At 38.8% G+C, this 26,496-nt stretch overlaps 2 protein-coding genes across 5 annotated transcripts in view; one reads left to right on the forward strand and one right to left on the reverse strand.

Annotated features, from left to right (window-relative positions):
* Nucleotides 1-6,423, forward strand: part of lrrc40 (leucine rich repeat containing 40) — a 48,629-nt gene extending 42,206 nt beyond the window's left edge. The window contains exons 14-15 of the mRNA XM_055641903.1: nt 3,136-3,321; nt 5,308-6,423. Coding sequence (XP_055497878.1) covers nt 3,136-3,321; nt 5,308-5,413 — 292 coding nt within the window. The 3' untranslated portion in view covers nt 5,414-6,423. The remainder of the gene's footprint in view (nt 1-3,135; nt 3,322-5,307) is intronic.
* A 2,537-nt stretch (nt 6,424-8,960) lies between these two features.
* The window catches only part of lrrc7 (leucine rich repeat containing 7), a 368,217-nt gene continuing 350,681 nt past the window's right edge, over nt 8,961-26,496 (reverse strand). For 3 of the 4 annotated variants that reach the window (XM_055641900.1, XM_055641899.1, XM_055641901.1), the window contains 5 exons: nt 25,600-25,881; nt 20,182-20,274; nt 20,038-20,097; nt 17,029-17,103; nt 8,961-14,120 (listed from right to left, as the gene is read on the reverse strand). In XM_055641900.1, the coding sequence (XP_055497875.1) occupies nt 14,016-14,120; nt 17,029-17,103; nt 20,038-20,097; nt 20,182-20,274; nt 25,600-25,881 (615 nt within the window). In that variant the 3' untranslated portion in view covers nt 8,961-14,015. The remainder of the gene's footprint in view (nt 14,121-17,028; nt 17,104-20,037; nt 20,098-20,181; nt 20,275-25,599; nt 25,882-26,496) is intronic. The other variant, XM_055641902.1, reaches the window with a different exon arrangement.

The following is a 26,496-nucleotide window of genomic DNA, read 5'->3' on the forward strand; positions in this document are numbered from 1 at the left end:
CTCATAATTCTATTTGCTTCTATCAGGACTCCCTGCAACCTCAGTCATTCCGGGGAAAAAATCCAAATCCTCTACACCCTTTCCAAAGCCTCCACATCTTTCCTGTAATGGGGCGACCTGAGCTGCATGCAATTGCATTTGAACTCCCAAAATGCAACACCTCAGGCTTGATTGGATTAAGTTCCATCTGCCATTTCTCCGCCTATTCGCGTAGTCGATCTACATCCCAATCCATACTTTGCCAACCTTCCTCATAATCCGCAAACTGAGTAACCTGGTGTCATCTGCAAATTTACTAACCGACCCATCTACGTTTATGTCCAAGTCATTTATATATATCACAAACAACTGAGGTCCCAGCACAGATCCCTGTGGAACTTCACCTGTCACAAACCGGCAGCCTGAATAATGTCCAATCACAACCCTCTGTCTTCTATCAGTAAGCCAGTTCCGAATCCATATGAATAAGTCCCTGTTCATCTTGTGCATCTTAATCTTTTGGCAACAAAATGCCTTACTAGAATCCATGTAGACAATATCCACTGCTCTACCCTCATTGATCACCTTCGTCACCTAAACAAAAATGGGAATTAATCCAATCTCTTAGAAACGTCTCCCAATAGCTTCCCTATCACTTAAGTGAGGCTCACTAGCCAATAATTCCATGGATTCTCCCTACTTTCCTCCTTAAATAAAGGATACACTTTACAAATTATGCTTTGTCTAAGCCTGTCTGAGCATGTTCTAGTCAATATTGGGGAAATTAAAGTCTCCCACTTAGACAACCCTGTTACTTTGGTAATGTGTATATATATCTGCTCCTCTTTCTCCCGCTTGCTATTGGGGGACTATAGTGCTATCCCTTTAGTATGCTGGCTCCTTTCTTAATTCTAAGCTCTATCCATATCTCCTCTGTGGGCGAACCATCAGTATGACCTCCTGGAGTGCTGCTGTAATTAGTAAATCGCCTCCTCCAACTCTTCTGCCTCCCTCACAATCACTTCTGAAACATCGGAACATTGAGATGCCCTCTCCCAACCACGTTTCTGCAATGGTCACAACATCAAGCATTGATACCATACAGCATCCAGGTATACCATACAGCATCCTGAAAACCATGCTTCAAAATCAGCTTCTTCCAGCTACCGTAAGGCTCTTGAACACTGCATTACACTAACCACTACCTCAGCAACTGTGGATTTTGTTTTGGTTGCACTACAGACTTTGGTTTGGTATATTATGGTCTGGTTACCTAATATTACAGATTATTAATTTATTATATTTATTGTATATTTCTGCGTTTTGCATCAATGTGCCTGTAAAGCTGCAGTAAGAATTGTATTGGTCTGTTGCCGGACATGAATAAAACCCCACAAACTGATCAAGTTTATCCAAGGTAATTGTGAGAAGCTAGTGAAGAAATTGCAGGACCCCCTGGCAGAGGTATTTGTATTAGCAGTCTTGGTTGAGGTACTGGAAGGCCGAGGCTGGTTATTGCTATGCCTCTATTTAAGAAAGGCTGCAAAGAAAAGCCTGGGAACTACAGAGCAGTGAGCCTAACATCAGTGGTGGATAAGTTATTGAAGGGCAGAGCAGGTCAGATCATCAGAGAGACAGGATCAACTAGTATTTGAAAAGGCATGGACTGATTAGGGGTAGTCGGTACGGCTTAGTGCATGGGAATTCTTTTCTCATAAATTTGATTGAGTTTTTGAAGAGGTGACCAAGAAGATTATGGAGAGCAGTGCAGTAGATGTTGTTTATATGGATTTGACTAGGTAGACTGATATGGAAGGTTAGATCACATGGGAACCATGACAAGCCAGCCAGTGCAAAACTGGCTTGACGATGGAAGAGCAAGGGTGATCCAAGCGGACACACAGTACTGGTGTAAATCAGCGGTTCAGGCAGCATCCCTGGAGAATGTGGATAGGTGATGCTTTGGGTCAGGGCCCTTCTTCAGACTGATGAGATTTTGCAGTGATGCAGTCAAACTCTAGACACCAGGAATTGCAGATTCCAAAAAGGACGCAAAGTGCTGGTATTGATTTTTTAGGAAAGACTGGATAGACTTTTTTCCCTGGGTGTAGGAGGCTGAGGAATGGCAGAGGTGTATGTAATAGTGAGAGGTAATGTGAATCACCACAGTCTTTTCCCCGGGGTCGGGGAGTTTAGAACAAGAGGGCATAGGTTCAAGGTGAGAGGAGAAAAAAAATTATGGAAACCTGAGGAGCAACATTTTCACACAGAGGGTGATGGGTATGTGGAATGAGCTGTCATAGGAAGTGCAGAATTGGAGGAATATGGTCCGGATGCAGACAAGTGGGTCTTGGTTGGTTAGGCAACTTGCTCGGCATGGGCCGAAGAGCTTGTTTCCATGCTGTATTGCTCATGACCAACAGCTTAGTCAAAATATAGTTTAAATGGTGGATTTGAAAGAAACAAAGACAATGACAGGGAATTTATTGAGGAAAATTTCATGGCATGGTGTGTGAATGAATGAAAACAGAACAGCTGGTCCAGGTGTGTAGAAAGTGGAGTAGATTAACATTTAAAGATGAACACTTTTGACAAAATGTCAATTCCATCCACATTATTTGGACAAATGATGTTGAATTTCATGAGTTCAGGCTATGTTACTCCTTGTAAGTGAAATCTGTCAACTTTCTTCATCTGGTTCATTTTCTTTTTTTAATTATTATTCCACATCCATCAAGCAATGTTAACAGGATGCAGATACCAACAATATTATGTTATTATTTTGCTACCTGCTTAACCATTTGCAGTAGGTGGTAAACAAAGATGGAAAAATACTGTATCAATGGATGTATTTTTGTGATCATTAAAGTAATTATTGGTGTGTTCTAGCTTTGCGTTCATGGGCTCTTTAGTTAAACCTTTTATTAAAAACATTTATAAATTCCATACACAAAGCTTAAATCATGAGCAGATATTCATAGAATGGCCTCGGAAAATAATTGTGGATTAATTACAGAGGCCCAATTCTACGCAATTATAATGACCCATTTATTTTTGTGTCAATGATGGATTATCGGATAATAATTTGCATTTATCAATAACTTGCTGGATTTTTTTTAAATGTCTTATTAACCACACTTCATTTGCTGCCCTCAGATTTAAAGAATTCCCTGATGCCTTATACCATATTCCAGCACTGGAAACTATTCTTCTTAGTAACAATCAGGTTGGAGCAATTGATTCTGTCCAATTGATGCAACTTAACAGACTAACTACACTGGATATGCAGAACAATGACCTAATGCATGTACCGCCAGAGCTGGGAAATTGCATAAACCTAAGGTGAAGACTTGTAATTATTAATTTTCTTCACACCTTGTATATTTGGTCCCATTGTTCATCTTCCTCAGACCTGGTGACCTCCACCAATCACATCCCTCCCTCTGTTGTACCCCCCCCCCCCCCCCCCTCTTCCCCACCTGAATCCACCAGTCCATCCCACCTCACCGGATGCACAGGCCATGAGCCAGCTCTTGCCCCTCCTCTTTAGATTGGCTATCTTCATCAGTTTTCAATCCAGAGGAAGGATCTTGACATGAAACATTGATTCTCCATTTCCATCCACTGATGTTGCCTGACCTGCTGAGTTCCTCCAGCAGGTTATTATAGGAGCAGAATTAAACCATTCGGCTCATCAAGTCTACTCCATCATTCAATTAAGGCTGATTCCCTCGCAACCCCATTCTTCTGCCTTCTCCCCATAACCCCTGACACTCTTACTAATCAAGAATCAGTCAATCTGCACCTTAAATATACCCAATGACTTGGCCTCCACCCTCTGACTAAAGAAATTCCTCCTCATCTTTTTGAAGGTATGGTATTGCTTTTGCAAGATTCCAGCATTGCAATCTCCTGTGTCTGTATGGTTAATTATATAGATTTACATATAAAAGGACATGTTTTGTAATTTAGAAATTAAATATGGATATTATGTAAACATTTTTTAATATTTGTGTACACATACATCTTCAGTTTATTTGGCTAAAGTAAAGCATGAATGATTAGTTTAAGAACATAGCAGTAGTGACCCAAGCTATTCTGCACCAGAATGTGAAATAAAGAATGATTGAGATTGCTAAGCTACTATGTCTCACCCAGCTGTTGAGTTAAGCCCCTGTCCCACTGTACGAGGTCATTCACAAGTTCTCCCGAGTTTTCCCCTGATTTGAAGTCGTAGAATGTCCGTAGCGGGTCCGTAGGAATCCATGGATGTCTTGTAGTGGCTCGTAATGCTAACGGCAGGTACTCAGGGAAACCCGGTAACTCGCGATATTTTTTCAATATTGATAAATGTCCACGAGTAAAAAAATATATATACTCTATCAAAATCCCTTTCTCTCTCTCTCTCACCCCCCTTTCTTTCTCTATCTCTCTCATCTCTCTCTATCTCTTTCTCTCTATCTCTATCTTTTTCTTCCCCCCCCTCTCCCCAGTCTCTCTCGCGCTCTCTATTTCTTTCTCTCTCCCTACTTTTGTCTTTTATTTATCTTTCTCTCTCTTGTTCTCTCTCTCTCTCCCTCTTTCTTCCTCTGTCTCCCACTATCTCCATTTATCTCTTCTCTCTCTCTCTCTCTCTCTCTCTCTATTCCTTCTCTTCAGAGATGCTGCCTGACTCACCCGCTGAGTAACTCCAGCTTTCTCTCTCTCTTCCTACTGCGCAATCTAAAAAATTACTCCCCTTGTCCCCGGCGGTGTGTGGTTTACAAGTGTGAATGTAACCGGGCTGGGGACGGCAGCGAGCAACGTAAGCGTGGAACGAATTGTTGATTTGGAAAGGCATGTTGCTCTCTCTCTCTCTCCGCTGCGATCATCTATCTTGGGGACCAAAGGGATGGAGGATAGGGGGAGCAAAACATTCCCCTTAAAGTGGAGGGGGAATCATGTGATCAATTTTCCACTCGTGGCTGCTCGTCGTTGGTTCAAGAGTACCTCGGAGAGGAACGTAGGAGACCGGAGAATGAGAAGTCAACGGAATACGTAGACATACTCGTGGAAGGTCATAGGAGTTCATAGACTACCAGGAGTTTGATTTTTTTTTTAAATTCGGGAGAGCTCTTGGGTAAATTTGCATCGTGGGACAGGGCCTTAAATCTTAAATGATAGTTCAATGTTCTCTTCTTTTGTATATTCAGTTAAGTTTTCATTTGTATTTCCTTGTATACTTTTCCATCTTCCCAGAAATTGTGATTTTCTATATTGAATAATAACCACATGACTGTATAACATTATCTTTAGCATTCAACAAATATGCCACCTTATGTTTTGTAGATCTCTCTTACTTGAAGGGAATCCATTTCGTAATTTAAGGCCAGCTATTTTAGCCAGAGGAACAACGGCAGTGCTGGAATATCTGAGGAGCCGCATTCCTACATAAACGTGTGCCTTTGAGCATATGATTTCTTTTTTTTAAATAGATTAATATGAATAAAATTTGTGGGTTCTGGTGAGAAGGTTTGTTTATTTTGTGAGTATTTTCTTGATTACTTCTGTTTCTGTAGGTCTCAAAATTTGAATAAGATGTTTTGTTATGCTCTGCTTGTTTTGAATGCTACTGATTACATTATCATTTCAGTCTAAATGCATATTGTGTTTAGTACATATTCTTTGAAAATTTTTGAATTTTAATTTGCTCAGATTTTTTGGGGGGGAATTTGTATAAAAAAGAATGCAGTAGGATAGATTTTACTATTCAAAGTTAATAACATTCTCCTCTCTCCATTCTCCCTCATCTTTCATGCCCCGTCCATATTTATTTAACATTTCCACAAACACTCCCTCCCTTTTACAAAGCAGTAAGCCTATTATTCACATGTTATTCACATCTGAAATATACATATTTGATGTCTTGCCTTCCTATTATTGGGTTGCTTTACTCATGATGATGAATTTCACAAACTTTGGAATAGAATGATTTGTACTTTGCTGGTGGTTGTGAAATTCATCAACTGAGTTGAAAATGTTCCATTGACGAAGTTGATCAGATTAATTTGAAAGTGAAAAAGATCTTGATTGGCAGTGAAATAATCATCTGTTTTGCTACTTGGAAATTTGAAACTCATATCAAATATGTCAGCTGCACAGACTTTTGAAACATTACATGTGGGAAAATAATTATATTTTTTGTCAACTGCTAAATTTGCTCAATGTTTTAGCAAGACAAAATGATAGCTGTTGCTTGATTCATCATTTAACAGATACATTCCAATCCATTTAATATTATAAATAATTTTGTTAACTTTTAATCGTTGTTAGCGTTGGAATGACTACTTTTTGCATATTTGTGTAGGTTTTGAAATTGAATTAAGTGCGATCAAATTATTCAAAATATGATTTATTCTCAAACAATACTTTCTAGCAATGCTTATAAATAAACTATATTAACGAGTCTCATTTGAGTGCTTATTTTGTAGCTGTTTATATTTTAAGATATTTAACCACAATCTATTATTCATATCCATTATTTCAGGACATTAAATATTGAGTTCTATTGATCGTTTGCGGTAAAGTGGTGTGGTATTAAGCCATGTAAATTAGATTGAGTTGATCCTTAGTTTTCTGCACAGATTTTGTTTCTATGTTTAATATATGTGTAGCAGTCTAATACATGAGCAAAACACAAAGTGTTGGAATAACTCAGCGGGTCAGATAACTGAGTAACTCCAGCAATCTGTGTTTTGCTCAAGATTTCAGCATCTGCAGATTTTCAATTTGCACTGCAATACTTGCCTGGTTGAGGGTTGATGAATCCAGACAGGGTCAGGCATGGAATGATCATGGTCTGTGGTGTTTGGTATCACATCTTTGGAGGTAATTTATTGATAACTACAAGCAGTGCTTTTTTTGTGACAGTACGTGCTGGTACTGCAAATCGACAACTCTTTAAAGTAAAGAGTAGTGAAGTTGGAGATGGTATCAAACAGGAAATTAGAAATGCGTGCGACAAAGGCAAAACAGTTATAATGGGTGACTTCAATCTACATATAGATTGGGTGAATCAAATTGGCAGGGGTGCTGAGGAAGAGGATTTCTTGGAATGTATGCGGGATAGTTATCTAAATCAACATGTAGAGGAACCAACGAGAGAGCAGGCTATTTTAGACTGGGTATTGAGTAATGAGGAAGGGTTAGTTAGCAGTCTTGTTGTACGTGCCCCCTTGGGCAAGAGTGACCATAATATGGTTGAGTTCTTCATTAGGATGGAGAGTGACATTGTTAATTCAGAAACAATGGTTCTGAACTTAAAGAAAGGTAACTTTGAGGGTATGAGACGTGAATTGGCCAAGATTGACTGGCAATTAATTCTAAAAGGGTTGACGGTGGATATGCAATGGAAGACATTTAAAGACTGCATGGATGAACTACAAAAATTGTTCATCCCAGTTTGGCAAAAGAATAAATCAGGGAAGGTATTGCATCCGTGGATAACAAGGGAAATCAGGGATAGTATCAAAGTGAAGGAAGATGCGTACAAATTAGCCAGAAAAAGCAGCATACCAGAGGACTGGGAGAAATTCAGAGACCAGCAGAGGAGGACAAAGGGCTTAATTAGGAAAGGAAAAATAGATTATGAAAGAAAACTGGCAGGGAACATAAAAACTGACTGCAAAAGTTTTTATAGATATGTGAAAAGAAAGATTAGTTAAAACAAATGTAGGTCCCTTGCAGTCAAAAACAGGTGAGTTGATCATGGGGAACAAGGATATGGCGGACCAATTGAATAACTACTTTGGTTCCGTCTTCACTAAGGAAGACATAAATAATCTGCCGGAAATAGCAGGGGACCGCGGGTCAAAGGAGTTGGAGGAATTGAGTGAAATCCAGGTAAGTCGGGAAGTGGTGTTGGGTAAATTGAATGGATTAAAGGCCGATAAATCCCCAGGGCCAGATAGGCTGCATCCCAGAGTACTTAGGGAAGTAGCTCCAGAAATAATGGATGCATTAGTAATAATCTTTTAAAACTCTTTATATTCTGGAGTAGTTCCTGAGGATTGGCGGGTAGCAAACGTAAACCCACTTTTTAAGAAGGGAGGGAGAGAGAAATCGGGGAATTATAGACCAGTTAGTCTAACATCGGTAGTGGGGAAACTGCTAGTCAGTTATTAAAGATGGGATAGCAGCACATTTGGAAAGTGGTGAAATCATTGGACAAAGTCAGCATGGATTTACGAAAGGTAAATCATGTCTGACGAATATTATAGAATTTTTCGAGGATGTAACTAGTAGCGTGGATAGGGGAGAACCAGTGGATGTGGTGTATCTGGACTTCCAGAAGGCTTTCGACAAGGTCCCACATAAGAGATTAGTATACAAACTTAAAGCACACGGCATTGGGGGTTCAGTATTGATGTGGATAGAGAACTGGCTGGCAAACGGGAAGCAAAGAGTAGGAGTAAACGGGTCCTTTTCACAATGGCGGGCAGTGACTAGTGGGGTACTGCAAGGATCAGTGCAGCTATTTACAATATATATTAATGATCTGGATGAGGGAATTGAAGGCAATATCTCCAAGTTTGCGGATGACACAAAGCTGGGGGGGGCAGTGTTGGCTGTGAGGAGGATGCTAGGAGACTACAAGGTGACTTGGATAGGCTGGGTTAGTGGGCAAATGTTTGGCAGATGCAGTATAATGTGGATAAATGTGAGGTTATCCATTTTGGTGGCAAAAACAGAAAAGCAGACTATTATCTAAATGGTGGCCGATTAGGAAAAGGGGAGATGCAGCGAGACCTGGGTGTCATGGTACACCAGTCATTGAAAGTAGGCATGCAGGTGCAGCAGGCAGTGAAGAAAGCGAATGGTACGTTAGCTTTCATAGCAAAAGGATTTGAGTATAGGAGCAGGGAGGTTCTACTGCAGTTGTACAGGGTCTTGGTGAGACCACACCTGGAGTATTGCGTACAGTTTTGGTCTCCAAATCTGAGGAAGGACATTATTGCCATAGAGGTAGTGCAGAGAAGGTTCACCAGACTGATTCCTGGCATGTCAGGACTGTCTTATGAAGAAAGACTGGATAGACTTGGTTTATACTCTAGAATTTAGGAGATTGAGAGGGGATCTTATAGAAACTTACAAAATTCTTAAGGGGTTGGACAGGCTAGATGCAGGAAGATTGTTCCCGATGTTGTGGAAGTCCAGGACAAGGGGTCACAGCTTAAGGATAAGGAGGGTAGTTGAGGCCAGTTCATTGGCTATATTTAAGAGGGAGTTAGATGTGGCCCTTGTGGCTAAGGGGATCAGAGGTAATGGAGAGAAGGCAGGTACGGGATACTGAGTTAGATGATCAGCCATGATCATATTGAATGGCGGTGCAGGCTCGAAGGGCCGAATGGCCTACTCCTGCACCTAATTTCTATGTTTCTATGTTTACTATGTTAATGTCATTATTTTGTTTACCAGCCATGTGACATATGTTTATTAATCGCGTGGACCAGAATCTTTTTGTGCACACAAAAAGCACTGACTACAGAAAAAGGCATTTCAAAAAAATAATTGGTTGTTTGGTTTATTTGAATCAATATTCCATCGACTCCCATCCTTGCCTGTCTGAAATAGAATTTTGTTCCTATGAAAGGTATAGATTGTGTTTGACAGTGAAAAAATCAAGATTACCTGCTCCAGAAATGCAAATCATTAGCACAGTTTTATATTTTGACAATAGCATTAATACATTAAGAATTCATTAATTCAACCTAAAAATTGGGATTTAAAAAAACAGACTATGAAATCCGATAATTAAACTTATGCAATACAGCATTAACATGATAAATCCATTCAGCAGAGATTATTTACAAATGTGTGACAATTTAAATTAATATCTGCTCATTAAAGAGACTTCATACATTATTCACTCTTTTGAATACAGAAAAAAATCCCAGAATTTCAAAGCCCAAAAATAGCTCTGCTATACTTTCACTCAAATTGGAAATGAGTAGTTTAGTTCCTTTTAATCTGGTAAATTTCCCCAAGTATGTACAGACAGAATATGCAAAATGCATTTTGAACACAGATGTACACCAGTAAAATTGTCGATTCTTAAATAAAATTGGAAGGATAGACTTGTATGTGCATTTGAACAGACACGTTTTGTCAACTTCACTACAGTCTGTGAAATTAAAAACAGTAAAATCCTGCAACTTTTTTTTTGTCTTTTGTTGCACATAAAGCAGCTTTCAATTCGATTAAAATATTTTTGACTGCAGAAGCAGATGTTTACATTCACAATCTAAATGATAAGTTATTTCAATGCCATTGTTGACAATTATTTACAAAATACTGCAGTAGACTAAATTTTACTATACTTTCTTATTTATGAATTATGACATAGAAAAATGATTGTTTTCTCTTACATCAACAAAGCTGAATTTACATGGGTTCATTTTTACAATGTAACCTGCTCTGTAATATCTAAAACAATGTGGCCTGAGGATTGTTTTCCTTCTGTCTCTTGCACAATGGAAACTTTATCCATGTACAGCTAGAGAATGTTGACTAAACCAGGATTCCTTCTCTTTTACAATTTGACAAGAATGTGGTATTGCAGATATATTTATCCCAGATTCCGAACAGCAAGGGGGCTGAGAGCAAATTACCTGTACAAATAGGTTCCCTTTACACTTTACTCTTAATGTTTCACTGACCTAAGTTTGGAACTCACTATGCGGAGAGCACAACATGCCTTGCTGCTCTTTTTTTGGCAACATTCTTCAAAATAGCCACCAAGAAAAATTGGAAGTGTGACTTTAAGTTAGAATTTGGTTACAAAACTGCATCATTAAATAAGAAAACTTTTAATGGAGCCAAAGAGGGAGTGGGCGGAATATGAAATAAAAAATATATAATTAGTCTGCAAGAGCCTCAACAAAAATGATTGTTTAAATTATACTTCCCTCGCACTATATTAAAAGCCCAAAAAGATGCAGAATGAGGTAATCAATTTTTATTATGAGAAATTTGAGGACATTTCAGTGCATTTTGCTGGAGGTGAATTCTCTGACCCATATCTTTAGTGGAAATGAAAAAAAATAAGAAAAACAAAAACGTTGAAAATATAGGATTTAATTAGTAAAACAAATTGGAGTTGATAGTGAAGAGTAAACTGGAGGAAGGTATAAGTCATCTGGTTAATTGGCAGAAAAATGGCAAATGAAATTTAATTGGATAATTAATATTGGGGAAATGCAACAAGACAAGAAATATACAATAAAAAGGAGGCCTTGGAGCCTTTTAAGGAATTTTGCACGTCCCTTCAAGGTATGGGGAGAAGGCAGGAACGGAGTACTGATTGTGGATGATCAACCATGATCACGTTGAATGGCTGCTGGCTCAAATAGCCTACTCCTGCACATATTGGCTATGTATGTAACATACAGACCAATCAGGTAATTAAAAGGGCATACATAGTGTAATATGTTATTAACTGGGACGACGAATATGAGACTTGAACTGTAAGCAACACAAGTTCAGCCATGACTTGAGTAATATGTGTAGTGCTGGTCATCATAGTACAGAAAAGATGTGATAGCAGTGCAAAATGCAGAGGAGATTTACTAGATTGTCGCCAAAAAATATTGTTATGAGGAAAGATCAGATAAGCTGGTATAACAGAAGATGTAAAATTAAATGTATTAAAATGTGATTGGCCTAGAATAAATAGGAAGAAGCTATTTCCCTTAGCAGAGATGTCAAACACCAAGAAACATAGATTTTAAATAATCAATAGAGGAGATGTGAGTAGCACCTGGAGAGTTGTATCATGCTGGAACTCTGCATAGAGGATAAAGGCAGAAACATTCAACATGTTTAATAGTACTTGAATGCCTACTTGTACTGTCATTATCTGCATGGGAATAATATAAATGTCAGAGGTTTTTTTTGGACTGACTTGATGGGCCAAGCAATCTCCAGTGTTCTAGATTTTTTTGATTTATTTACTTATGTTCCAAAATTCACTACACCATTGTGATGTGGAATTCTGAATCTGAGAGCCTCAACAGAAGGGAATTAAACATCAATGTTTTAAGAGATTTGATGTGTTGATAGTGAATTTCAAAAGAACACGAGGACCATGTGAGAAAAATGGCAATAATGCATAAATATATATGTTTTCGCAAAATCATGTAGTTACAATTCAATAGTGCCAGATTATTACAGTAAAACCAAGTATAATTCCAAGTGTCATAGTATTTCAATATATCTAACCTGAAACTTGCAAAACCAATGATGTACTTTGGGTGCTGTTGCGAAGTTTAACTTGATTATTTTTTTCATATTTAATTTTCCAACATCTAACTTTTGTACTGAATATTGGTTTTGATTATTTAGAACAGTACGTACACTGCAAATTAACTGCCTGAATTACCTTTCATTAATCTTGATCTAGCAAACAAGTGATGTTGTTGTAAAAATAGTTAAATTTCCCATTTCACAAAGTTGCATATTTTTAATTATATCTGGTATGATAATATAAACTGACATTTGTCAAAAAACTCCAATTGAAAATTTAGTTAAGTATTGAATTATCAAAATGTATAGATCAACAGTTAACTGCTTTGAGCGCCAATATACATTTTCAAATTCATAATATTTCTATAACCAAATTATACCATGCAAATAAGGAAACCCATCACATCAAATATCTTTTCTAAAAGATTTTTAACAAGCAAAAGAAAACATTGTTTCTTTCAATTGAATGAGAAAATATCATCATAATTGGAGATTAATAGATTCCCCCATCATTAAAAAGTTAAAAATATCATGAATGAGAATAGTTTTTTGTTTTTAAAGTAAAATGAGTGGCTGCATAATTGAAACTTGCATATTAACCTGAATGCTAATATCCTTACTTTCTATAAAAATATTGTCTGCATCGTTGGTTGCTCTTATCTTAAGAGCCCAGATGATTGTACTCAATTTATGGACAACATCATTTATATGTTGCTTGTTAAATTCAATCACATATGACAATGAAATGAGACAACCTGAGATTTTGCAGACATTCACTCTTCCCTCAAGATAAACAGATTTGTTGAAGGACAATTGCAACATTTTGGTTATGTTCTGTTTTCAAATGAACAACTTGGAGGTACCTTTTCAGTTCTGGTGCAGGGTATCTATCTGTGCACACATGCATGTGGGGTATTATAATGCACATGCAGATTAAATTCAAATTCTCTTAAATGGAAAAAAAGAAATGTCTCGTGAGTAATTTGCTCATGCCGATGTGCTTTTATCAATGTTACTTTTGAAATAAACATTAGGAGTGGTATTCAAAAGAAAATTACTTTTCCCTTCTGCTCCAACATTCTTTCCATATCTAGAATTTCTCAAAGAAAGGCAGTTAAAAACGGGTACTTTTTTTACCCCTTTTATGGATGTATATAAAAGCATCTTACACTTCCAAATTTTTAGTTATTTTTTTGATTTTTTTTTATGGAACAGATAACATCATTTGCTGAACCCTCCACATCCAAATTCTTTTTCAATTATTGATAAGAAAATAGCTTTAAATTTCTCAGTTCATTTGCATTTGTTGATGCATTCGTTGATGCATTTTTGCTTTATACAAAAAAGGACATGTACAATTTTGAGGCAGTGTTAATGGTGGTGCAATTCCTAAAGACATGTATATGCTTTTGGTGCTTTGATACTTGACAAAAAAAATCTACTCCAAAAATGAACAATATATGTAATAAATATATAGAAACATTTGCACCGAATGACCTGCCATTTCACAGCCTCTGACTGGCTGAAAAATCACCACATAAACATCAATTTCATAAATTATTCATTTGTGAAGATAAAATATTAAACATTGTAATACTGGTTGATAAGTATCTTAGTAATAAGTTTGGCACAAGTGTCGCCATTGGTCCAGCAATTGGCAAAAAAAATTGGATAAAATTGCCTGGCGTTCCTCACACAGGAAGCTGCAGTAAAGAATTTTAATCTTATTGGTTAAACATTTTTCTACAGAAAAATCAATTAACCTCACGCTGGATTATCAGATCCACTGTATTCTGGAAACTCTTAAGAAGCGAAACTGCCTTGTCATGTTCCATGTGTATAAAATTATGCCCGTTGGCCTACAAAAAAACAAAAATACATGTATGTATAAACAATAACTGGAAATAAGCAATAATCTATTGATTAGGCACTTTAAAATGTTACTTTTACACCTTTAAACGGTTATCCTCACAATCTCTGGAACTCAACTTGGGTTTCTGAGTTAATATGGTCCTAATGGACCTCAAATTTGGCTGTTTATTGGTCCATGACTATAAACGTGGCCAGATGGGACTAGGGTAGATGAGGCATCTTAGTCGACATATGTAAGTCGGGTTGAAGGGCCTCTTTCTGTGCTGTACCGTTTTTGTGCTGTATGACTAAGTACCACTTGTAACACTGCTAAAGATTCTACACCTCCTCCCCCCACCCCTCCAACTGCAATTCTCTATTAACTTAATTTAATTTTGTAAAGTGGACGTGTCTCAAATATTGCATCTCAGTCCTTCAACACCTCTTTGTATTCTTATTTTCTCATTTAATTCTCTTCCTTTCAATTTTATTTTGAGTGTTATACTTTCATTAAAATCTGTTATATTTTAATTATTATTTCACATCTATTGTATATTATGTGGCAGTGAGCTCAACATTCTGATTAAAGGCATTTCTCATTTTGTGATTTTGTAGTAATTATTATTTTATTCATGGCAACTGGTTTTATTGCTTTTACAGCTGAAAACATTCTATTTTTAAGTTGCTAAATCTTCTCCATTCTAAGGAAAAGCCATTTCAAACTTACTCCAAATTTAGAATCCTTCAGTTTATTTTTTGTTGCAAGATGTAGATATTCGCTGGCTAAACCAACATTTATTGCCCTTCCCACACCTCCCCAGATGACTGGAAAGCCTTTTCAGAACCCAATTAAGCATCAGCCAAAGTTGCACGTCCAAAGTCAAAAACAGGCCAGATTGGTAAGAATTGTGGCTTTAATAGGACATTAGTAAACAAGACAGATTTTTACGACAATCCAGTAATTTCTTTGTCATTAGGTTTTATTGCAAATTTATTTTAGCTAATTGTTGAAGTGGCAACTTTCTCAATAAATAATAGATTGGTACACAAATAAATACTCTTGAATTACAATGCTAGCAAACCCAAGGCTCTGATGCCTTGATTATATTTATTTGTGTATTCTTTAGAAGTTTTATATCTTTGTTCAGTATGAACATCAAACTGAAGTTTAACATTACTTCTGAATTTTATATCCTAGTGCTAAAGGTAATTTTAAATACTAAAAGACTGTTTACTCCAAGTAACGGTCAGTGCATCACCTCATATTTATCCATAAAAAGTTAATTTGTAGTTGACCAGCAAGTCTACAAGTTATTGAAAGCCTGCCCATATGTTTCATGTTTAGCACCCCCAATCACATTTCTAAATTGATTGCCAGTCTAAAGAAGGGTCTCGACCCAAAACGTCACCCATTCCTTCTCTTCAGAGATGCTGCCTGTCCCGCTGGATTACTCCAGCAATTTGTGTTTATCTTCGGTGTAAACCAACATCTGCAGTTCCTTCCTACCCAAATTAATTTGGTTTAGTTTCATCTAATTTTGATAGCAAGATGTTCATATTTCTGTCATTCGGCTTCATTTGGCAGGAGAGTATCAGTAAATGTATCAAAATTTGTCATCCTTATCTCGTTTTACTCAATTTCTTCATTTTCATGTGGATACCTAGAACTGCAGGTGCTGGTTTACAAAAAAAGACACAAAGTGCTAGAGTAACTCAGCAGGTCAGGCAGCATCTCTATTGATAGGTGACATTTCGGGATCGGGTCTGAAGATGGGTGCCGGCCAGAAACGTCATTTGTCCATGTTCGCAGAGATACTGTCTGACCACTGAGTTACAGTAGCATTTGAGTCTTTTCCCTGTATTTCCACATCTTGGCACGTGAATTAGGAAATCAGGTTTGCTGCTGGCGTGCCAAATTATGCACTCCCTGTGGAGTACAGTGCAAGAGTGAAAATTTTCAAAACCAAAATGTCCGATGTCTATGTTCCGGGCCTGCTAAAGAATCCTGTGATAGGTAGAAGAAGGGATAACTATACTTGTTTTTAAGTCTACTGCTTTATTAGTCAGGGATTTTTTTTTGTGTTTGAAGTTTTTAAATCTTTCTTAATGTCTCAAGACGTCCATAGTGTTTAAAGCATTTCACAGGTTTGATTACATTAGGGTTGTCAGGGCTTCGTCACCCAATAATTTTTATTTGGGGGTGGGGCTTGTTTCCTCTGCCCCAAAACAATTCCATTATGCAACGAAGATCGCCTCAACCTGCAGTTTAGTTTATTGTCACATGTATAGTGAAAAGCTTTAATTGCGTGCTATCCAGTCAGCGGAAAGACGATACATGGTTACAATTGAGCCATTTACAGTGTATAGATACATGCTAGGGAATTAATGCAAGGTTGAGCAATCAAGAATTTTCCCAGAAGATTATACATTGGTGCTGAGAGGATTATCCAAAGCTAAATTGCTAAATGCAGCTTCTGTCATATTAAACTAAATTATGAATGAGTGGTTCCCATATTAGTACTAATGGAACACCACTTTCTACCTCCTTTCAACCTGAAACATTTAAACCAACACTCGCCTTTCCATACTTTAATCAGTTCATCACCATTCAGCCAATTATTTTCTGACTTTGCCTTAATCACTGGCACCAGGCTGCCATGTCGGATTTAACTTTTAACTACTCTGCTAATTTTGGTGTTGAACTATTTGTTCATATATCTAAATTGCAGTCACAAAAATACAGATTAAAACTTGATTTGTAGCAGTTAATTTCCTCTTTTCTTTCAGATCTGGAATTGACTTCATCGTCAACTAATATTAAAAGTTAAAAGCTACATTTTTGTAGGACTATTATGTCAATTAAATTAATAGTTGGATATGTATAACAAATTGGTAATTCCCAAATCTTCAGCTCACCTTGAGGATCTTGTCTCCGGGCTGTAATAGGTTGGATGCTGGTCCATCAGGTTGCACTCTAGTAACAAAGATGCCCTGTTGAAGCAAGAGAGACAGTTATGGATTGACTTTATTATTGAAGAAAGTGACTTACAAAGCATAGTGGCATATTATGTTTTTATTTCATGAGATTTGTTTAGAAGTTCTATGTCACTTGGAGTGAGGCAGTTTTGCGACAGTGGAAATTGAAAAACTGGTTCAGTCGAGGCACTTGTGTGAGTTACGGTAACCTGTACTTGGTCTTGGAATTGTCCAAATTTGAATTTGTTCTACAAAATAGAATGTTGCTGTGTCCTGCTCTGGCAATTCTAAAGTTTAGAAAAACATGTTTATTGAACAATTGTAGAGAAATAAGAGAGCCGCAAATGAATAAAACTAACATCTGCACAATAAACAAAAAAAAACCTTTTATGTTTAGAAATTACATGGGTTAAATTTATTATTAATGAAATATGACTTTTCATAGAAATATGTTGACAATATTTACACAGGCTGATGGCGAGTTCTCTTTGTTTTTTGTTGCATCAAACTTTGGATCTGCTGATACAATGCTAGAGCAGTAAATTAAATGGCACTTATGGTTTCAAGATCCCAAAAGATTCAAGATCTGAATAGATCTTCATACATCAGTCATGAATCATGAACATTTCCTATGACAACTTGTATTTATTGCCTTTCCTTGTGACATATCAAGTAATTAAAGAAGACTATTACAAGAAATTCAAAGAATAACAACCTGGTTATATTTTCCATTGTCAAAAAAGCTGTTTTTTTCCTTGCCTTGTGTTCATGTATCTATGTAGTAACTCGCAGTCAACAATTAGAAATGCAAAATGAGTCACAATACAAATCACTTGAGTTTCCTCCCCTTTAGACTTCCAGATATGTTGAATTAATTAACATTATTGATTAATTCCCTTACGAAGCCAATTATAAAAAAAGTTATAAAGAAAGTTAGCATAAAGCTACTTAAGTAATGTGAAAGCAAGAAACGTGGGCAAGAAACAGTGTGAAAGGAGATTCATTATCTTTGAGCAATAACCTAACTAACTGAGATATAACAGATAGATTCTGATGTGAAAAAGTAAGGTAATAAATATGGAACATTCTGAGCATTCACGAATTGCTCTGGGCAGTGGCAGAAAGAACATTATTTTGGTAGTAATGTGTACAAACAAGTTCAGCATAAAATAATTATCAATAAAGCATATGAATAGGAAAGGTTTACAAGAATATGGGCCCAATGCATACCGGTGGTATTTGTGGAGATAGTAAGTGTCGTTAAAATGAACTTTAACAAGTGGTGATGGTGTAAGCCATAGACATTAATCATATGTAGGATCGAGTTGGTTGAATGAACTAAATGAACACCTATTGCTGATGCATGGAAACAAATCTGCCATTTGATAGAATTCAGTGCTGTAGTAACTAAATACAAGTGTAGCAGTTTGTAGTGGAGAGGCAGAGTGAAGTAAAATTGGATTTTCTTCAAAAGTTCTTGCTCTGCTGTGCTGCCAAAGATACTTAAATAATGTTAAAATAATTTCAAATATGCCACTTGTAAGAAAATTGCCCCCTGACACAATAGAAGTGGCTGAGCCTAGAAGTGTTTAACAAAACCTGGGCACTTTCAGTCACCACTTATTTTAATGACATTATTTTCTGCACTTACGCTATTGCTCTGACAATGATGTCCGTGGGTTTTTGCAAGGTGATATTTTGCATTTAAAATCATTGAAAGTTATGAAATTAGAATTGTTTGTCCCATAAGTCCTTTAACAATAAATACTATGATAGCTTAACCTCCATTGTCAGAGTGAGGCCCAGAGCAATATGAGCACCTCATATTTCGCTTGGGTAGCTTACACCCCAGCAGTATGAACATTGACTTCTCTAACTTCAAATAGCCCTTGCTTTCCCTCTCTCTCTCTCTCTCCATCCCCTCACCCTTTCCAGTTCTCTCACGTCTTACTGACTGACTACATTCTATCTCTGTCCCGCCCATTCCCCTGACATCAGTCTGTAGAAGGGTCTCGACCCGAAACATCACCCATTCCTTCTCTCCTGAGATGCTGCCTGGCCTGCTGAGTTACTCCAGCATTTTGTGTCTTTATCCACTGTCATACCAAACACTGATGGTTGAGAGGAACTTAACAAAGAGTCTTAGAGTCATATAGCATGAAAATAGGCCCTTCGGCCCAAATTGCCCATGTTGACCAACATGCCCCATGTACCACCTGCCTGCTTTTGGACCATATCCCTCTAGAACTATCATATCCATGTACCTGTATCAATGTTTCTTAAACATTGCTATAGTACCTGCCTTACCTCCTCAGGCAACTTGTTCCATACAACCACCATCCTTTGTGTAAAAAAAATGTTACTCGTCAGGTTCCCATTAAATCTTTCCCCCCTTACCTTAAAACTATGAACTCTGGTTCTCAATTCCCCTATTTTGCGCAAAAGATTCTGTACATTTACCCAATATATTCCTCTCATAATTTTGTACACCTCTATAAGATCATCCCTCATCCTCCTGTGCTCTAAAATAATCTAATATCTTCTAATCCCAGCATAAAACTTGCACCATCTCCAAAGCCTACATTTCCTGACACATATTCAAAGCCCTGACCAATGAAGGCAAGCATACCATATCCATTCTGCTGTTCTCCCAAATGCTCATTCATTTATACATGTCTGGTGATTTTATCCGAAGGAGGACCTGTACCTACGGAATAAAAGTAATACTAATGCGATAATCTAGCTTCAGGGCACAAATTGTGATCTATATTTGGATGGCAAGATGCTAAAAAAATAAACTCGACTACAAACCCCAATTGAGGTTTTTTGATGTTCAAATTTTTGATAGAATAATTCAATCTTAATTAAGTAGAAAACATTATTCCCAATTTGTGGAGTAATAAAAAGCATGCTGTTTATTGTTAATGAAGTACCAGCTTTGTGACTTACACCATTTCCCTTTACCATCTGTAGCTGACTTCTGCTCATCCTTTGATAGCTGGCATCAACCTATGGAGGATAGGACAGTGTTACTGTAGCCTATAAATTAACACGGAAATTGCAATTGCATTTTATTGTTTTGTTTCAGATTACCATATCAGATGGCTTGAATGGATTCCCTTGTCCACTTATTCCTCCACTTATACTGAAGCCAAGACCAGGGTTCTTCTCTATTCTTACGCAAAACTGAGTTTAAAAAGAAAACAAAAACATGATGGTTTGTGCAAATACATCAATTAAGACCATTTTGGTATAAATATTGTAATGCCAATCTGTTGAAATTAATCATAAGGGTGTTTATCTGGTGATCATTTGTAAGGGATCAGTTGTTTGCAATAGAATCAAGCAATTCTGTTCATATTTAACCCTTCACTACTCCACTCTGAGGTCTCCACCTGCTTCATCCCAGTGCTGAAGAAAGATAACGTAGCATGCTTTAATGACAACTGTCCTGTGGCTCTGATATTCACCATTATGAACTGCTTTGCGAGTGGTGCATATTAACTCCAGCTTTCCAGCCACCTTTGATCCACTGCAGTTTGCTTAACATTGCTTAACATTGCAACAGGTTCACATCAGATATCATCTCCCTGGCTCTAAACTCTTCTCTGGAACACATAGACAACAAGGACTCTTACGTTAGACTGCAGTTTATCAATTATATTGTTGCTTTCATGTCTGACGAATCATAGAATTTTTCGAGGATGTAACTAGTAGAGTGGATAAGGGAGAACCAGTGGATGTGTTATATCTGGACTTTCAGAAGGCTTTCGACAAGGTCCCACATAAGAGATTAGTATACAAACTTAAAGCACACGGTATTGGGGGTTCAGTATTGATGTGGATAGAGAACTGGCTAGCAAACAGGAAGCAAAGATTAGGAGTAAACGGGTCCTTTTCAGAATGGCAGGGAGTGACTAGTGGGGTACCGCAAGGCTCAGTGCTGGGACCCCAGCTATTTACAATATATATTAATGATTTGGACGAGGGAATTGAATGCAACATCTCCAAGTTTGCGGATGACACGAAGCTGGGGGGCAGTGTTAGCTGTGAGGAGGATGCTAGGAGGCTGCAAGGTAACTTGGATAGGCTGGGTGAGTGGGCAAATGCATGGCAGATGCAGTACAATGTGGATAAATGTGAGGTTATCCACTTTGGTGGCAAAAACAGGAAAGTAGACTATTATCTAAATGGTGGCCGATTAGGAAAAGGGGAGATGCAACGAGACCTGGGTGTCATGGTCATTGAAAGTAGGCATGCAGGTGCAGCAGGCAGTGAAGAAAGCGAATGGTATGTTAGCTTTCATAGCAAAAGGATTTGAGTATAGGAGCAGGGAGGTTCTACTGCAGTTGTACAGAGCATTGGTGAGACCGCACCTGGAGTATTGGGTACAGTTTTGGTCTCCAAATCTGAGGAAAGACATTCTTGCCATAGAGGGAGTACAGAGACGGTTCACCAGACTGATTTCTGGGATGTCAGGACTTTCATATGAAGAAAGACTGGATAGACTCGGCTTGTACTCGCTAGAATTTAGAAGATTGAGGGGGGATCTTATGGAAACTTACAAAATTCTTAAGGGGTTCGACAGGCTAGATGCAGGAAGATTGTTCCCGATGTTGGGGAAGCCCAGGACAAGGGGTCACAGTTTAAGGATAAAGGGGAAATCCTTTAGGACCGAGATGAGAAAAACATTTTTCACACAGAGAGTGGTGAATCTCTGGAACTCTGCCACAGAAGGTAGTTGAGGCCAGTTCATTGGCTATATTTAAGAGGTAGTTAGATGTGGCCCTTGTGGCTAAAGGGATCAGGGGGTATGGAGAGAAGGTTGGTACAGGATACTGAGTTGGATGTTCAGCCATGATCATATTGAATGGCGGTGCAGGCTCGAAGGGTTGAATGGCCTACTCCTGCACCTATTTTCTATGTTTCTGTTTTTTTATGCTTTCAACATTCAAACTCTGGGACCCATCAATCAGCTCCCCCCTTCTTCTGCCACTGGATCCTTGACCTTCTGACCCATAGACTTCAATCAGTGAGGATAGGTGACAATAGGAGAAGGCAGGCACGGGTTATTGATTGGGACGATCAGCCATAATCACAATGAATGGCGGTGCTGGTTCGAAGGGTGAATGACCTCCTCCTGCACTTATTTTCTATATTTCTATGTTTCTAACTCCTCCACAATAATTCCCAACACCGGTACCACTCCTTAAAGATGCGTTCTCAATCCCTTAATATATTTGCTTTACACTCGTGACTGTACTGGCAAATTCCTTGCAGTTAATATTACTAATGATCTATCATAAACGTTGCAACTATGGCACATCAAGAAGGCACACTCACGCCTCTACTTCCTGAGGAGACCGGGGAAATTCAGCATGTCTCCAGTGACTCTTACAAATTACCACAGATGCAGCATAGAAAGTATACTGGGTGCATCATACCTTGATCTAGGGACAGTAATGTCCAAAACTGCAAGAAATTACGGAGAGTTGCAGATGTCGTTGAATCCATCATGCGAACTAACTTTCCACTATTGACTTCCACTATTAATTGACTATCTTCACTTCACGATACCTCAGAAAAGCAGCCAACATAATAAAACCATGTGCGGACACGGCGCCGACAGACAAGAAGCCGAAGCCAAAGAACCGAATAGAAACGAGGCCGAAACGCCAATGAACCGAAAGAGTCCGAAGACGAAACGCCTACTAACCGAAAGGATGGGACGCCTAAATTCAAACTAACCAAATGCGTGGGATGCCTAAACGCCAATGAACCAAAAGGCTGCGTCGCCTAAAAGCAAACTTACCGAATGGCCGCTCAGTCGATATGCCATCTACCCGAAAGGCGGCAGCGACTACAGGCCAAAGGACCGACTGCCGCTCAACAGAAAAGTCCAATAACGGACTTGACATTGCCGGGGGGCGGGACTTGTCAGCGATTGGTCTAGACCCCCGCGTCCATCACATCATTGTGAAGGCATGAACATTTCCAAAACCTCTGAACCGCAACCCGTGGAGGGTGGCCATGGGAGAGTAGGGGCTGTCCCGAGGAATGCACACCTTCGGCCGCTTTCAACTTGGTGCTTGGGCTCAGATTGCCCAGTTACCTACGGCTTGCGTGGGAAAATTAATCGTTCTTACATTCGGGAACATGGTTAATTAACTGGTAGCATTATTTCCCTGTCCTAATGGCCTTTGTTTTAGCCAGTGATTACATCTATTCCATCCATCCCTTGCAAAGATGTGAGATTTCAATTTGAGCGCACTTGTTTGAAAAGATGCAAGAGGCATGTCCAGCTTCTCTCCTGGGCGTGCAATACACGAAGCCGATGAAGTGACACAACTGTCACACCAAAGATAGACACATAATACTGGAGTAACTCGGCTGAAGAGGCAGCATCTCTGGAGAGAAGGAATGGGTGGCGTTTCGGGTCGAGACCCTTCAGGCACGAAACGTCACCCATTCCTTCAGTCCAGAGATGCTGCATGTTTTGTGCGTGGGAGCTTGGGTGCGTTCCCAAACACCGAGACGGTAATAAATAAACCGTCTGTCCCCGCGGCCGGGGTGAATCACCCTGGTGTGGAAGTAGGGGTACGGTGGCGGTGCATCGCGGTCAGTGGCTGTGGGAAGCTCCCGTGGGAGGAGATGGAGGAGAGAGAGAAGGGAGAGAGGGGGGGGGGGGGGGGGGGGGGGGGAGAAAGGGGGGAGAAAAGGGGGAGAGAAGTGGGAAGGGGGAGAGAGGAGGAGAGAGAAGAGGCTAGGGAGAGAGAAAAGAGAGAGAGAGAGAGAGAAAGGGGGGACGGGAGCGTGGGGTTCATTTTCCCACACAAAGTGACTGGGCAATCTGAACCCAAGCACCAAGATGAAAGCGGCTGATGGTGTGCATTCCTCGGGACAGCCCCCACTCTCCTACGGCCACCCTCCGCAGGCTGCGGGTCGGGTGGAGCGGAGGTTTGGGACAATGTTCATGCCTTCACAGTGATGTGATGGACGCGGGGGTCTGGACCAATCGCTGACAAATCCCGCCCCCCGGCAACGTCAAGTCTGTTATTGGACTTTTCTGTTGAGCATCAGTCGGTTCGTTGGCCTGTAGGCGACGCCGCCTTTCGGGTAAGTGGCGTTTCAACTGAGCGGCCATTCGGTAAATTTGCTTTTAAGCGACGCAGCCTTTCGGTTCGTTGGCGTTTAGGCGTCCTGCCCTTTCGGTTAGTTTGCATTTAGGCGTCCCATCCTTTCGGTTAGTAGGCGTTTTGTCTTTGGACTCTTTCAGTTCATTCGCGTTTCGGCCTTGTTTCTATTCGGTTCTTTGGATTCGGCTTCTTTGCTTCGGCCTCTTGTCTGTCGGCGTCGTGTCCGGGTACCTAATCAAAGTACCACCCCAATCATTCCTTCTACCTGCTCCTGTCTAGCAGAATGTATGGAAGCTTGAAAGCGTGCACCACCAGAGTGAGGAACAGTTTCTTCCCATCTTCCCCCCTCACCACCCGCATTCTGCACTCTGTATCTTTCCCTTTGCTCTATGTATTGTACTTGAGTTTGAACTGATTGTATAGTATACCTGATCCATTTGGATAGCATGCAAAACTAAGCTTTTCACTGTAGCTCGGTACATGTGAGAATAATAAACCTAAACCTCAATAAATTGTTACAGATTTTATTGAATATCCAAAAATACTAGAAACAGTCAGACAAAGCAGCATCTCTGTACTTGATCAATAGTCAATTGTTTTATTGTCATATGTCCCAAAATAGAACAATGACATTTTTACTTGCAGCAGCACAACAGATGTATGAACATAGTACTCTGTAAAATCCATAATAAACAGCAAAACCAAATTTAGTATATATATTTAAAAAGAATCAAAATAGACAAATAAATAGACAATATTGGTACAAAGTCATAAAATAATGTCCCCAAGTCTATAGTTCAGAGCTTATTTGGAGGTTGTAGTATTTAAGAGCCTGATGATTATGGGGAAGAAGCTGCTCCTAAACCTGGATGTTATATCCAACATATTTTAATAATTTTTGCCATAATATCTGTGGGAACATCAACATCATTCCCTTGTGCATCTTGCTAAAACCAAACCCCTTCTGCCTCACTTAAATCCTGTTCCACACAATTATAGATTTTGTTTAGGTTATTTGTACTTTGTGTACATATGTATACCTTGCGTTTTGTCCAACAGCATTTCTCAGATTTATATGAAATATTGTTCGTTACTGTTTTTAAATTGATACCATAGGTGACTTTTGATCTAGCTCTGGACATTTAACTTGCAGGCAAGTTAGACACTAGCCAGCAATTAAGAAAAGAATATATATTACATGTTCACCTGCTGATAGTGGCGTTTTGCTTTAACGATAAAGTCAGAATACTAACCATCTGATATTAGGGCCAAAATAATGAATTTACCCACTGAATCTTCAGGAGTTTTTTTTACAGACTTAATGTTTAGCTGATCTTTTCTTAATATGGACATGTATACAAGACAGCAATTTTACCTGCTCCTGGTAACTTTCTGTACTTTTTTGTGCTTTAACGCTCGTTAGACATCTGCTGGGTTGAGCTGCTCGAGCAGTGGGAAGGTTCTGCGTTGATGAAATGGCAATCTGCAAAGGCTTTTGATACTGCTGAAGCGTCACCTTCGACACAGCTCCTTCATATTGCTGTTCCCTGGATCGATGCTGTAGGCTTTGTGTTGAAGACCCAAGTGAACTCTGCCCTTGATGAGGGTGGCTACCTGCCTGTGGGTAATTCAGCCCATTAGGCAAAGATTCAGGAAGCTGTAAAGGACAATCATAACTTACACAGACAGATAAAAGAAAAAAAAGGACACAGGAGACCTAAGTGACGACGACATCAAAACCTATAGGCAGTTTCTAAAGTGTGTATATATATATATATCCAAATTTTGAATATAGCACACTGCAAAATGGGAATTGTTTAGTGAATGTTGTGTTTATTTCCACGCTTTCTAAAGAAACTATCAGTTTTATGGGAAATTGTTGTAACAATTCTATGAGGATCATTTATTTGGAATAAAGGTGCATTTATTAGAAGCAACATGCCTTTAGAACATATGTAACTATGATCTTCATGCTGTTATTAATAGGATGAATGGTTACTTAATCAACTCAAGAAGCCGAAGATAAGACTGATAATTTAAGGTTAAGATGAGAAATGATAGAGCAGGAAGCAAAAGTAGAATGCTCAATTAATTTAAAAACAAAAATAATAATGCCTATAAAAAGGGAATAGTGTGTGTGAGAAAGTGATTATAAGTGGAATACATTCAATAAAATCTACTGCAGGCGGCCCATTTACTCTCAGTACACAAGACAAGGTTTGTTAGGTACTTTGGTAAAGAATAAAGTAATCATTGTGGTGAGATGGGAATT

This window comes from Leucoraja erinacea, chromosome 10 (genome assembly GCF_028641065.1).
Source record: "Leucoraja erinacea ecotype New England chromosome 10, Leri_hhj_1, whole genome shotgun sequence".
Lineage (NCBI taxonomy): Eukaryota > Metazoa > Chordata > Chondrichthyes > Rajiformes > Rajidae > Leucoraja > Leucoraja erinaceus.